General features: G+C 45.5%; 1 protein-coding gene across 4 annotated transcripts in view; it reads right to left on the minus strand.

Moving 5' to 3' along the window:
* Positions 1-15,386, minus strand: part of LOC141101795 (multidrug resistance-associated protein 1-like) — a 511,330-nt gene that overhangs the window by 178,604 nt on the left and 317,340 nt on the right. For 3 of the 4 annotated variants that reach the window (XM_073591129.1, XM_073591131.1, XM_073591132.1), the window contains 3 exons: positions 10,976-11,162; positions 2,347-2,413; positions 2,175-2,265 (listed from right to left, as the gene is read on the minus strand). In XM_073591129.1, the coding sequence (XP_073447230.1) occupies positions 2,175-2,265; positions 2,347-2,413; positions 10,976-11,162 (345 nt within the window). The remainder of the gene's footprint in view (positions 1-2,174; positions 2,266-2,346; positions 2,414-10,975; positions 11,163-15,386) is intronic. The other variant, XM_073591130.1, reaches the window with a different exon arrangement.

A 15,386-nucleotide genomic window follows, 5' to 3' on the forward strand; every position in this document is an offset into this window, starting at 1 on the left:
TATTTTTTACACAGATTATGTTCATTATGAGCGCACGTTTGTTTTCTCTTTTATTTTTATTGTACACAGGTATTGGTGTTTTATTCGTGCAGCTTTAAGTGTTTATATTATTTTTCAGCGCGTTTTTTTTCTTTTATTTATGCTAATTGTCAGTTAAAGAGACACAGTGCCGAATTGCAAAAAGTTCTCTGGTCTTTGGCCAGCCAAATGGTCGGGGGCTTAAGTGGTTAATTTCTGTGAAAATATTCTTTAAGTCTCAGTCAGCTAAAGAATTCATCTATATAATTTGGTGGTTGGGCAGAATGTAAGGCCTTTGGAAAGGACTGTTATTTCTGGTTCAGCAATGTTGTGATCTGACATACTGTATTGATGATTCCAAGTTCCTCTGTTATATCCACATTTTCAGTGAGGTCAGAATGTTCAAATTGAATATTTTGAGATTCTGGATTGGCTTCCAGGTCACTGTTATGCCCCGTAGTAGGGCTGGGGAAAAAATCGATTTAAATCTTGAATCAAGTTGAGAGGTCAAATCGATTCAAAATTTAAGCAAATCGATTTTTTTAGATTTTTTTTTTTTTCACCGCGCCGGTCCTGAGGTGCTGGGGGCATGAGTTTTTACGCGAGGCCGCGGCTTCGGCCTAGTCCGCGGCTTCGGCCGGACGCCGCGGACTAGGCCGAAGCCGCGGCCTCGCCTAAAAACTCCTGCCTGCAGCTCCCCAGGACCGGCGCGGTGTCCAAAAAAAAAAACTCGATTCGAATCGTGAATCGAGTTTTTTTTAAGAAAATCGAAGATTTTTTTTTAAAGAAAATCTCCCAGCCCTACCCCATACACACGGTTGGATTTTCCAATGGAAAATGTTCGATGGGAGCTTGTTGTCGAAAGGTCCGACCGTGTGTAGGCTCCATCAGACATTTTCCATCGGAATTTCCGTCACACAAAATCTGAGAGCTGGTTCTCAAATTTTCCGACAACAAAATCCGTTGTCGTAAATTCCGATCGTGTGTACACAATTCCGACGCACAAAGTTCCACGCATGCTCAGAATCAAGCAGAAGAGCCGCACTGGCTATTGAACTTCATTTTTCTTGGCTGGTCGTACGTGTTGTACGTCACCGCGTTCTTGACGTTCAGAATTTCCGACAAGATTTGTGTGACCGTGTGTATGCAAGACAAGTTTGAGCCAACATCCATCGAAAAAATCCATGGATTTTGTCGTCGGAATGTCTGATCGTGTATACTCGGCATTAGAAGGATGTGTAGATGTGTTGGTTTTATGTTGTTTGGGTTGTATCCAAAGAGTTTGCTCTTGGTATAGTTTTAGTTTTTTGGAGTTTTTTTTTTTTTTGCTTCTTATTAATGGCAAGTTTTTGCAGTCACATTTGTATAGTTTTCATTTCATTTTTAATTTGGTAAGTGTTGGTAGGATCCTATGCTATCAGGGTTTCAAAAACCCACTGCTTTTGTTTCCTGATTGTTATCCTTTTACCATACAGTTTGTGTATGAGTTTGCGCCTTAGTCTCTCGCTGGTATGTTTACAAAGTCCTTTTGCATATTAAGAGTTAAGTGTATTTGCACAAAGGTTTTTAATACAGAGGCCATGTGGTATGAGATTACTCTTTTTGCATCTTGAAAGAAAAAAGATGTCACTGTTGATTTGTGCTTCCTTTACGATCAGGTTGGTTAACTGCTTCTTCATGAGGCTTTATACAGTATGTTCAATCAGCTCACAGAGATGTAACAAATCCTCCTACATATGTTGTACCTTTTTATCTTTTTACCTCTCCTCTACAGCTGCTCAAATTCCACATTTTTTACAACTTGTCTGAGTATTCAGAAAGTAGGGTGGGGAGATGAAATATACTCTGCAGAGCTCAGTGAGGAAAGCTGAGAGCCGATTGGTGGGAAAAAAACCCTCTCCCTCCCCCTTCACACAGCACATAGGAATAGACCCCAGGCTGCGTTGGAACCACACTGTACATCCCACAGCCTTCATTGCACCATTGAGGCTTTTAGAAATATAGCATTTGCACTGGGCATTCAGTGACTGATTATATCAAAATGCAAAAACTCTTCTAGAGTAAACTTCTGATTTCTTTGCCTGGCAATGCCGTTTGCTCTCCCCTAACTGTTTTTTTTTTATTGATACAAAACATGTAATAAAAATGCACTTTACCCTGCCCGTGAGAGCGACGTCTGCATCAGTAAGCTTCCCGGCATCTTCATCTCTTTCAGTATCTCCATTCATCTCAGTGTCTTTCACCTTCCTGTGATTGAATTTATAGGTTACTGCATGTGCAAAATAAACCATAAAGAACAATAGAATTTATTAGATTAAAAAGTATTACCTTGTGGAAGCAACAGAGTCCATTTTTAGTGTGTTTCCTGTCTTCCCTTTGTGGCCTTGAATTACACCTACATATATTATTGCCAAGGTATTATGAATAATATAATCAACGTCAGGCTTCACTAAAAGACTACATTAAATATCATTGACAAAACCTACAACAATATACTAAGTGGTAGCAGCACTGGCTGTCACAATGTAGATGTGGTTGAAGACACTGACAGAGCCAGGGCTAGCAAGTAAAAGTACCTAAGAGAACAGATAGCCAGTTAAAGACAGGTGAGTTTGCTACACAAAGGGGAGATTCTGGAGTCAAGCAAGGCTTCTGCATATAACCAGTGCCATTGGGGAAGTGGTCTAAGTTGACAACCTTTGGGTAAATGTCTAAAGATCAGGGCTCCTGTGTTGTTTGACATGATAAACTATCCAAGCATTTCAAAGGTAGCATTTGCAAAATCATGAAGTTTATGTGCAGTGGCGTATCCAGGGTATGGCAGATATGGCAAGTACCATGGGCGCCATATAAAGGGGGCGTTCGTGAGTGGCTGGGCTGCAAGGCACTTATGCATAGGTGTGCGCACTGGGTGTCATGGCTTTTTTCTTGCGGAGCTGCCAAAAATCTATTCCAGCATCTCAATGGAAACTCAGACACTAGACAGGATCAGCCGGGATCCTGCAGGAGGAGAAGAAGACGTGCGGACATGGAGGGCACCCCAGCCCTCCCTGGATGACTTTACCGAGAACTCAGATTATGCTGAGGAAGGAGCCGCTGAAGAAGAGGGATTCTGGCAGTGAACTTGGTCCAGCTCCGCCCTCTCCCCCTTTAGAGCCTGACCGGCAACCTGTCAGATCACTCTGCACAGTGTTGAGGTGTCAGTGAAGAATTATGGGACATCGGCGCTGGATCAGAGATGGAAGCTCCATGATTGGCCGATGAGCATGTTGTTTATGTACAGACGGCCGACCAGGAACAGAACTTGCAAGAGACCAACCGCAAAGTCAGCCACAGTAAGAGAAACAACAACCTGAGGAACCGGAGGAGGAGGGGGGGTGAGGATGGAATTCTGAGCATTCTTTGTGATTACTGTGTGTTGTGTGTGATATGAGGGCCGGTGCCAGAATATGACACAGTGCCCTGCACATGAGAGAGAATAATGTGTTCACTCCACGTGTCCTTATGTTATTCCTCCCCTCCTCTTGTTATCCCCCCTTCCTGTCACACTGCCCAGGTATCCCCCCGTCACACTGCCCAGGTACCCCCCGTCACACTGCCCAGGTACCCCCCCTCCTGTCACACTGCCCAGGTATCCCCCCTCCTGTCACACTGCCCAGGTATCCCCCCCCCGTCACACTGCCCAGGTACCCCCCGTCACACTGCCCAGGTACCCCCCCTCCTGTCACACTGCCCAGGTATCCCCCCTCCTGTCACACTGCCCAGGTATCCCCCCTCCTGTCACACTGCCCAGGTTACCCCCTCCTGTCACACTGCCCAGGTACCCCCCCTCCTGTCACAATGCCCAGGTACCCCCCTCCTGTCACACTGCATAGGTATCCCCCTCCTGTAACACTGCCCAGGTACCCCCTCCTGTCACACTGCCTAGGTACCCCCCCTTCTGTCACACTGCCCAGGTACCCCCCCTCCTGTCACACTGCCCAGGTACCCCCCTCCTATCACACTACCCAGGTACCCCCCCTCCTGTCACACTGCCCAGATACCCCCCTTCCTGTCACACTGCCCAGATACCCCCCCTCCTGTCACACTGCCCAGATACCCCCCCTCCTGTCACACTGCCCAGATATCCCCCCTCCTGTAATACTGCCCAGGTACCCCCCCTCCTGTCACACTGCCCAGATACCCCCTCCCCCTCATGTCACACTGCCCAGGTATCCCCCCTCCTGCAACACTGCCCAGGTATCCCCCCTCCTGTCACACTGCATAGGTATCCCCCTCCTATCAAAATTCTAGGTCCTCCTCTTGTTATCCCCCTCCTGTCACACTGCCCAGGTACCTCCCCGTCACACTGCCCAGGTACCCCTCCTCCTGTCACACTGCCCAGGTACCCCTCCTCCTGTCACACTGCCCAGGTACCCCCCCTCCTGTCACACTGCTCAGGTATCCCCCCTCCTGTCACACTGCCCAGGTTACCCCCCCTCCTGTCACAATGCCCAGGTACCCCCCTCCTGTCACAATGCCCAGGTACCCCCCCTCCTGTCACACTGCCCAGATATCCCCCTCCTGTAACACTGCCCAGGTACCCCCCTCCTGTCACACTGCCCAGGTACCCCCCCTCCTGTCACACTGCCCAGGTACCCCCTCCTGTCACACTACCCAGGTACCACCCCCTCCTGTCACACTGCCCAGGTACCCCCTCCTGTCACACTACCCAAATACCCCCCTCCTGCCACACTGCCCAGATACCCCCCCTTCTGTCACACTGCCCAGATACACCCCCCCTCCTGTCACACTGCCCAGATATCCCCCCTCCTGTCGCACTGCCCAGATACCCCCCTCCTGTCACACTGCCCAGGTACCCCCTCCTGTCACACTACCCAGATACCCCCCCTCCTGCCACACTGCCCAGATACCCCCCCTTCTGTCACACTGCCCAGATACACCCCCCCTCCTGTCACACTGCCCAGATATCCCCCCTCCCTTCACACTGCCCAGATACCCCCTCCCCCTCATGTCACACTGCCCAGGTACCCCCCCTCCTGTCACACTGCCCAGATATCCCCCTCCTGTAACACTGCCCAGGTACCCCCCTCCTGTCACACTGCCCAGGTACCCCCCCTCCTGTCACACTGCCCAGGTACCCCCCCTCCTGTCACACTGCCCAGGTACCCCCCCTCCTGTCACACTGCCCAGATACCCCCCCTCCTGTCACACTGCCCAGATACCCCCCTTCTGTCACACTGCCCAGATACACCCCCCCCTCCTGTCACACTGCCCAGATATTCCCCTTCTGTCACACTGCCCAGATACCCCCTCCCGCTCATGTCACACTGCCCAGGTATCCCCCCTCCTGCAACACTGCTCAGGTATCCCCCCTCCTGTCACACTGCATAGGTATCCCCCTCCTATCAAAATTCTAGGTCCTCCTCTTGTTATCCCCCCCCTGTCACACTGCCCAGGTACCCCCCCTGTCACACTGCCCAGGTACCCCCCGTCACACTGCCCAGGTACCCCTCCTCCTGTCACACTGCCCAGGTACCCCTCCTCCTGTCACACTGCCCAGGTACCCCCCCTCCTGTCACACTGCTCAGGTATCCCCCCTCCTGTCACACTGCCCAGGTACCCCCCCTCCTGTCACACTGCCCAGGTATCCCCCCTCCTGTCACACTGCCCAGGTTACCCCCCCTCCTGTCACACTGCCCAGGTACCCCCCCCTCCTGTCACACTGCCCAGGTACCGCCCCTCCTGTCACACTGCCCAGATATCCCCCTGCTGTAAGATTGCCCAGGTACCCCCCTCCTGTCACACTGCCCAGGTACCCCCCCTCCTGTCACACTGCCCAGGTACCCCCCCTCCTGTCACACTGCCCAGGTATCCCCCCTCCTGTCACACTGCCCAGGTTACCCCCCCTCCTGTCACACTGCCCAGGTACCCCCCCTCCTGTCACACTGCCCAGGTACCGCCCCTCCTGTCACACTGCCCAGATATCCCCCTGCTGTAAGATTGCCCAGGTACCCCCCTCCTGTCACACTGCCCAGGTACCCCCCCTCCTGTCACACTGCCCAGGTACCCCCCTCCTGTCACACTACCCAGGTACCCCCCCTCATGTCACACTGCCCAGGTACCCCCCTCCTGTCACACTACCCAGGTACCCCCCCTCCTGTCACACTGCCCAGATACCCCCCCTCCTGTCACACTGCATAGGTATCCCCCTCCTATCAAAATTCTAGGTCTCCCTCTCCAATTACAATGCCAAGGTGCCATCTGTGTCATAGCGAAGAGTTACCCCAATTCCTGTGCCCCATCCTTGGTGTAAGCTGTATGTTCAACTCATACTGCACGGTCTCAAGTAACCAGCACATTGAACCACTGCACACTGGGATAGAGATCACCTTGCTAATCCTTTTGGCACCCAAAGAGGGAAGAGCAAATGTTTTACACAGGACAGTGCACAGTGTACATATAGCAAGTCTGTTCTGTGTGGCTTTCAGAAAAGTGGACCTTCATATGCTGAGATGTACTGAAAAAAAAAAAAAAAATATATATCTATATATATATATAGATATCTAGATATATATATCTATATATATCTAGATATCTATATATATCTATCTAGATATATATAGATATATATATCAGAAATGCAATATCTTTACAACTTTGTGATTAGTGATGTGCACCTGCTGTTTATTCATAGTCCAGCAAAAGGCATGACATTGTTTGAGCTGCCCTTCACCATTGACATGCAGGAATATGTAGGGGCTCGTTCACATGTGCTTTTGAGGGGTGGTGAGGAGGTGTTGTATCACCTCCACACTGTGTGCTTTAACCCCTTGAACTCCACAATGCACAAAGTTTTGGAAAGCTTGCAGAGCACCACCATTCATTTGAATTTGTCACTGTCAGTGGGTACTACACCTGCTAAAAGCAGCACTGGGTGTAATTGCAGTTGTAATTTTTATGTAGTGCCAATCCATAATTTGTTAAATGAAAGATTAAAGAGCTTGACTTGTGGTTTTGTTAGCTGTTTTTTTTTGTTAAGGTTTTCCGAAAGATGGGTTTCAAATGGTTTGACAGGGGCGCAGTTTCAGTGCTTGCCATAGGTGCCATTTTCACTAGATATGCCTCTGCATATATATAGGTGTATGAGGTGAGGTATTTTGCTACACAATGGGGTTGATTTACTAAAGGCAAATAGACTGTGCACTTTGCAAGTGCAAAGAAGTTATAGCTCAAAAGAAGAATAGATGAACGCCCTCCACATTCCCAGAACCCTGGCTTCAACAATATGTCAAGTGAAACAGAACATCTGTAAATTGTGATCACTCCAGATCCTTCACAGTCATACAGATTTTTGAAAGATTAGACTCCCCAACATCCCACTTGTCACCCAAATGTATATTCACAGCTGAATCTGTTAATTTTCTTGCCCAAATATAAGACGCTGTAAATGTTTTTAATAAACAATATTCTAGTTATATATCTTGTAAGATTGGGGTGATTAAAATCAAGCAGAAGGTGCATTTACAATGAGTTGCCCCAGTCCAAAACTGTATTTTTAAGGGCATGGCAGCCCATTTTTTTTTAAAACAAACATCACAATTCACACAGGTATGTCTTCCCACGCTGGGGGATTCTCACCATCACTGAAAAACATAACAGTAAGCCTCCTGGCTCTCTTGTGGCAGTTTTACTGCTCCAAGTACCTCTTCGGGTTCCCTCCTGAACTTTAGTACCTTTGCTTGGTCCACTTGACCATTAAACACATCCCCGTGTCTATGCACAGACACTGTATCTCAGCTCTGCATCTTCCTTACAGCTTCCCAGCTGTTTGTGTCCCTCTTGGACTATTTCTGTTCAGCTCCCCAGCTGCTTCTCTTGTCCAATATGGACTCCTTCTAGTCCTTGTGGACTTCCTCCCAGGTTTGAGCCTTCCTCCCTCCCAACCTGAACACCACTGATGCCCAACAGCATCTCCCACAGCTCCCTTCAGCCTGGGTTCACACATTCGAACACAGACATTGCATGTGATTCGCACCGCATTGCTGTGCCGATCACATGCGATGTCTATGCAAACCTTCTTTTTCTCCGCACTAAAATCGGATCGCATGAGTGTTTCACACCCATGCGATTCGATTCCTGTCCGAATTCACAGTTCGCACTGCGATCTGAGAACCGATCTGGGGGTGTCATTAAATTTGTATTGACACCCGCAGCGGTTCGCAGAGGGCACTGCCTGCGAGGAAGATGCGATGCACTGGAATCGCACTGATTCCCGCATCGCATATGTGTGAACTCAGGCTCAGACACACAGACCTCTCCCAGGAGGGTGGGGCCCTGAGCTTTAACTGTGGTTCTCTTATGAAGCCAGCACACACCTGAGCAATTGGTACGCTTGCTTCTCCCAAAATCTGGCATAACTCACCCTTTTGTACACAAGTCACATAGTTAGAGCTCATGTACATTGGGGTTTTTGCCCGTATAGCATAAAAATCAAGTGTATTCTGACACCCAGGAGATGCAGCATACAACCTGCTACCAGCAGCCCTGTTAAAATTAGTGACAGCTGCCGTATGCATTCAGGGACTTATGCTCAATGTGAAATTTCTGCGTTCGGGGAATGTGAATACTGTATATTTCCGCCTGTCATTGATTTTGACAAGGCTGCTGACAGTGGGCTTATGCTAGACCGTTGCCTCCTGGGAGCCGGAATATACCTGTCTTTTATGCTATTGGGGAAAGAGTGCCCATGTGCATGATTCCTTATGTTAGGTTTGCTATGACATCTACATCTGTTACTGTGTATGGAGGCTTCTAATGAAACTCTAATCCTATGGCCTCATGCACACTGGATGCTATAAAAATGCCAGTAGCGTTAGCTGTGGAAAGCTGTAGCTGTAGAATACTTTTTGCAGCTTTGAGCAGTAGCTTTATTTCGTTTTTTTTTTTATAGCAAAGATACTCCCACAAAAGTAGCCCCGGACGATATCACATGTGATGAAACGTGTAGGGTGGAGCGACATGCTGACGTCATTGAGTGTTCTCATTCCAGGAAGTGTAAATAGTCTGCTGTATTTTCGGCCAGCAAGGATTTATCTTAGAGCGCTATTTACGATTTATGGATGATACAATATCGGGGGTATAGAGAAGGAGACTGCTACACTCTGACCCAGGGTTAAAAGAACATTCCAACGGTCCTTTGAGAGTCTGGAGGCTTTGGATTTCCCAGGACGTGCTAAAAGGAGGGAGTGATTGGCCCGGAAGCCACCACATACTCACTACATGCGGTTTACCCTTGTAGGGGTGCTAGGATCTGGTGAGTAGGGATTCAAAAGGGGAGCACAACAGTCACCCATCACTTTGCACAAGGATTGGAAACGAATTCAAGCACAAGTCACTTTGAATATTGCACAAGTCACCTGAAAATTATGTTATCAGCAATCATATAAGATTGGACTGCCTTTCAATATTGATATATATTTTTTTATCATTCATTTATTTCTTTCTTTTTGTTTTTTGCACTGTGTTCAGTCGAAGTTTTTTTTAAAAAGACACAGCTACCACTTTGAGTATGGTTACAAACACTTGCATGTGCTGTTTTTTATCTGTTCTCACTTTATGTCTAAGAAGAGACTCTAGGAATATTCAATTCTGTTGCTAATGCATATAATGGTATTTTGATGAATGCACATTTTTTACACAATGTATAAAAGTCTTATTATCTGTAGAATGTGGAGCATTTCAGCATAGAGCTGCACAATTAATCGTTAAAAAATCGTGATCTCGATTCACCTCCCCTGACGATCTCTCCTGCAGAGTTTGCCGATTCTTTCATTTAAACAAGTGGAGAGATTATCTGCTCACTCAGCTGTCAAAAGAAAACATCCGGGCAGTCTGCCAAGTTTAGAACTTGAAACATTGTAACTAACTTCCTTCTTAGATCAAAGTGATAAACTTCTCTGTGTAAACAAATAACCTGGGCAATCTGCCAAGTTTTAAACAACGTGTAAATGCAGGAAGTTTAACCACTTAAAGTCTAAATCTTTTTCTGACACTTCTTTCTTAAGTTAAAATCAATATTTTTTGCTAAAAAAAAATTACTTGGAACCCCCAAACATTAGAGAATATCTATCTATCTATCTATCTATCTATCTATCTATCTATCTATCTATCTATCTATCTATCTATCTATATTTAGCAGAGACCCTAGGGAATAAAATGGCAATTGCTGCAATATTTTATGTCACACTGTATTTGCCCAGCGGTCTTTCAAATGCAATTTTTTGGGAAAAAATACACTTCAATAAATTAAAAAAAAACGAAACAGTAAAGTTAGCACAACTTTTTTGTTTTAATGTGAAGGATGATGTTACGCCGCGAGAATCGTGAGAGAATCGTGATCTATCCTCTAAGCAAAAAAATCGTGATTCTCATTTTAGCCAGAATCGTGCAGCTCTATTTCAGCACACCAAATTTCTAAAACACCTGGTGGTAACTCACCATAGCGCACTCTCATTTGAGAAGAGTGATCCACTAAGATCACTTTTTAATTTACAGGTAGCGCCACTCACCCCATAACTTACATGTATTTATACTCCCACAAAATGCTGAATAGCTGCATTTTTCAGCTTTCTTAAGTATTATCAGAGTTAGAGCATTTTTACAGCTGAAAAACTCCTCTTAAAAGCCACTAGTGCATGGACACATAGGATAGAATGTTGGAGAGTTTACTGGCTGCAAAAAAAAAAAAAATGCCTGAAGCCAAAAACAGCAGCATGTGCACGAGGCCTAAAAAAGTTTAGCTACCTCTACGGTGAAGCAGTGTAGAATGAAGACTTGGGTGAACCCACTGTAGTTCTAGAACATTACACAACAAAATTCTAGTGTCTACTTTATTATGTAAAGATCTATTTAAAAATCAAATAATGGTATCAAAAGCATTTTAATATTAACTTACATTTTGCTGTAGACTCGTCACTTTCTTCAGAAGTAAGTGCATATGTTTGCAGGAATTCTGAGAAAGCTCCATCCTTTTTAAGAAGCTCATTATATGTTCCAACTTCAGAAATTCTTCCATCAGACAACACAACAATCATGTCCATTTGTGGCAGGAAGCTAAGGCCATGAGTCACTAAAACACGTGTCTAAGAAAAGTAAGCGTGTATAAGCCCATGGTAACATGACATACATTTCATTTTCTTTGTCTAAGGCACATGAATACTGGTCTCAGTAGGATTTACTGAATAGTGTGTTATATTCAATGCAATTAAAGTGGATGTAAACCTGATTCATTAAATTTGAGCTGGGCACATATATCTGCAGTGTTTTCTTATCTCTCTCCAAAGTACCCATGGCTTTCTCCTGCTCTGTAGCTCTGATAACTTCTGACACAGGAGATAAAGCCAGCCTGAAATGTGTGTCATGGGAGGTTGCTATAAATAGATTAGCACAGAACTTGACTTATCAGAGCACAGCTCTGCACATTACTTTCTTTCCTTTGCCTATGAGGAGACTGGGTGTGTGCCTTTCCTCCAATCAGCTGTCTTGGCTGTATGCCAATAATCCACTTCCAGTGCTGAACAGGAAGAGAAAAATCTGTAACAATGATGCCCTGTACACATGATCGGACATTCCGACAACAAAACTGTGGATTTTTTTCCGACGGATGTGGCTCAAACTTGTCTTGCATACACACAGTCACACAAATGTTGTCGGAAATTCCGAACGTCAAGAATGCGGTGACATACAACACGTACGACGAGCCAAGAAAAATTAAGTTCAATAGCCAGTGCGGCTCTTCTGCTTGATTCCGAGCACGCGTGGACTTTTGTGTGTCGGAATTGTGTAAACAAGTTTTGCTATCGGAAAATTGGAGAACCTGCTCTTAAACATTTGTTGTCGGAAATTCCGACAGCAAATGTCTGATGGAGCCTACACATCGAACATTTGTTGTCGGAAATTCCGACCGTGTGTACGCGGCATAAGAGCACTTTCTAAAGGATATATACAGATGAAGACAGCATATATACATGTAAAACGTATATAGGGAGATTTGTTCCATCTCTGTGTATCATCTGAGACTGTTCACTTCACTGAGTATATGTGACGGTTTACATCCACTTTAACCAGTTAAGGACCGAGCCTCTTTTTGACACTTGTTGTTTACAAGTTAAAATCATTTTTTTTTTTTGCCAGAACAATCCTTAGAACCCCCAACAATTATATATATATTTTTTTTTTCAGACACCCTAGAGAATAAAATGGCTTTAATAATACTTTATGTCACACCCTATTTGCACAGCGATCTTACAAGCACAATTTGTTTGAAAAAAAATAAAATTTTTTGAAAAATAAGACAACAGTAAAGTTAGCCCAATTTCTTTCTATATTGTGAAAGATAATGTTACGCCGAGTAAATTGATACCCAACATGTCATGCTTCAAAATTGCACCCGCTCGTGGAATGGTGACAAACTTTTGCACTTAAAAATCTCCATTGGCGACATTTAAAAATTTCTACAGTTTACCAGTCTTGAGTTACAGAGGAGTTTAGAGATAGAATTATTTCTCTCGCTCTAACATTCGTGGCAATACCTCACATGTGTGGTTTGAACACCGTTTTCATATGCGGGTGCGACTTACATATGCATTCGCTTCTGCGCGCGAGCTCGGTGGGATGGGGTGCTCTAAAAAAAAACAAACTGTTTTTTTCTTATTTATTTTACCTTTTATTTTTACACTGTCCTTAAAAAAAAATTTAAAAAATAGGTCACTTTTATTCCTATTTAAACATCCATAATAGAAAAAAGCATGACAGGAACTCTTAAATGTGAAATCTGGGGTCAAAAAGACCTCAGATCTCAAATTTACACTAAAATGCAATTAAAAAATAAAAATAAAAAAAAATTCGCCTTTAAGAGCATTGGGCGGAAATGACGTTTGATGTTGCTTCTGCCTTCCTATGCTATGGAGCCTGGTGGGGGTCATCTTTCCCTCACTCGGCATCCAGGCGGTCAGGGGAGCGGACACGATCGTCAGGGGAGCGGACACGATACCGACGGCTCCAGTAAGTGGCGGAGACAACCGGAGCGCGCCGCAGAGACCACTTTTATCTGAAAGAGAAACGCACGCCGTTCCTGAAAATACCAAGGCTATGGCAGCTAGCTGCTGCCATAACAAAGGTATTTAGCGTCAAAAAAGCGACGTACGGGTACGGCGATTTGCGTGAAGTGGTCAAGGCTATTTGTTAATTGAGTATGAACTGCAGTCTGTAAATGAGCAATCACCTAATCAGTATTCATCCTTTATTTATATATACAGCACTGTACAAAATTTTTAAGTGGGTGTGCTTTAAAAATATATATTTTAATTGTTTATTTTTTTTTATCAATTTACAGAAAGTGAGCGAACAGAATAAAATCTAAATCAAAAACAATTTGGTGTGATTACCCTTTGGCTTCAAACCAGCATCATTTCTTACACTTGCACAAAATCAGGTGTATGATTAACCAGTTATACCAAACAGGTGATCATCAATGTCATATGTGGCCGGGTTCACACTAGTGCGACAAACGCTCCGACATTGGGAGCTCATGTTGCATGACGTGTGAAAATCAATGTTTCCCTACAGAAGCCGTCCTAACTGGTCCGACACAAGTTGTTCCAACTTTGAAAATGCTCCCAGTACTACTTTGGTCCGACTTTGATCCTACTTCAGCCCATTGACCATCATTGAAGTCAGATCAAAGTCGGATTGCTGTCTTGCATGATACAACTTTGGCATGCGACTTGTGCTCAGGTGATTTTGAGGGGGAACTTTTAAATAAAAAACCGGCATGGGTTCCCCCTCCAAGAGCATACCAGACTCTTGGATCTGGTATGGATTTTAACGGGAACTCCCTACCCCGAAAAAACGGCGTGGGGGTCCCCTAGATCCATACGAGACCCTTATCCGAGTATGCAGCCCGGACGTTCAGGAAAAGGGGTGGGGACGAGCGAGCGCGCCCCCCTGAACCGAACCAGGCCGCATGCCCTCAACATGGTGGGGTGGGTTCTTTGGGGCAGGGGGGCGCCCTGTGCCCCCCCCGCCCCAAAGCACCTTGTCCCCATGTTGATGAGGACAAAGGCCTCTTCCCAACAACCCTGGCCATTGGTTGTCGGGGTCTGCGGGCGGGCAGCTTATTGGAATCCGGGAGCCCCCTTTAATAAAGGGGCCCCCAGATCCCGGCCCCCCACCCTATGTGAATGAGTATGGGGTACATGGATTTTGAGGGGAACCCCCACGCCATTTTTTTTATTTTGGTGTGGGGTTCCCCTTAATATCCATACCAGACCTGAAGGGCCTGGTATGGAATTTGGGGAGACCCCCACGCAATTTTTTTTAAAATTTTGGTTCGGGGTTACCCTTAATATTCATACCAGACCCAAAGGGCCTGGTAATGGACTGTTTCAATGACTTTTATGTGTATTGCCAAGACCGACAATTCATTATAGTACTTTTAAATGACTTTTTTCCTTTAGAAATGTCATTTTGTGCAGGGACTGTTGTAAACACAGGAAACATGCGCCACTTTACAGGCATACTATAGACACCCCCCAGGTACGAAATTTAAAGGAATATTTCACTTTTATTGTTTCACTTTAGGTATTATTAAAATCACTGCTCCCAAAAAAATGGCCATTTTTAAAACTTTTTTTTGCATTGATACATGTCCCCTGGGGCAGGACCCAGGTCCCCAATCACTTTTTATGAAAATACTATGCATATAAGCCTTTAAAATGAGCACTTTTGATTTCTCCCATAGACTTTTAAAGGGTGTTCCGTGGCTTTCGAATTTGCTGCGAACACCCCAAATTGTTCGCTATTCGGCAAACAGGCGAACACCTGATGTTCGACTCGAACATCGGGCTCATCCCTAATGCACACACACGTTCAAATAGCCTAAAAATCTGCATTACTTACTTTCTCTCTCCCTGCCGGGTACTGCACTGTAGGGGGAGGCAGAAAGTACAGCACACTGTGTGAAAGGCACATCTCACTTTCTTTTATTTAAGAAGGTGTAAATGCTCGGTCTAATGCAACAACCTTTCTCTGCCAAGATGATACGGCACCCCTGGCGACTTTAAGCGGCACCCCAGTTGAGAAAGGTTGTCCTAGCATACTGTGATTGTGCCTATTTGGTAGATGAGTGAACTTTTGTTAAGTTGGTGGTTTAGTAATACAATTTGTGTGGTTTTAAAAAAAAATATATCACACTCTCTAAGGTTAGGTAGCAGGAGCGGCCGGTCCATTAGGAGCGCAGGGGCGCCACCCCTCTAGTTTGCATGCGGGAATGCATGCAGGGCGCTGGACTTTTTTCTCAAGCCACA

Source organism: Aquarana catesbeiana, linkage group LG06 (genome assembly GCF_042186555.1).
Source record: "Aquarana catesbeiana isolate 2022-GZ linkage group LG06, ASM4218655v1, whole genome shotgun sequence".
NCBI lineage: Eukaryota > Metazoa > Chordata > Amphibia > Anura > Ranidae > Aquarana > Aquarana catesbeiana.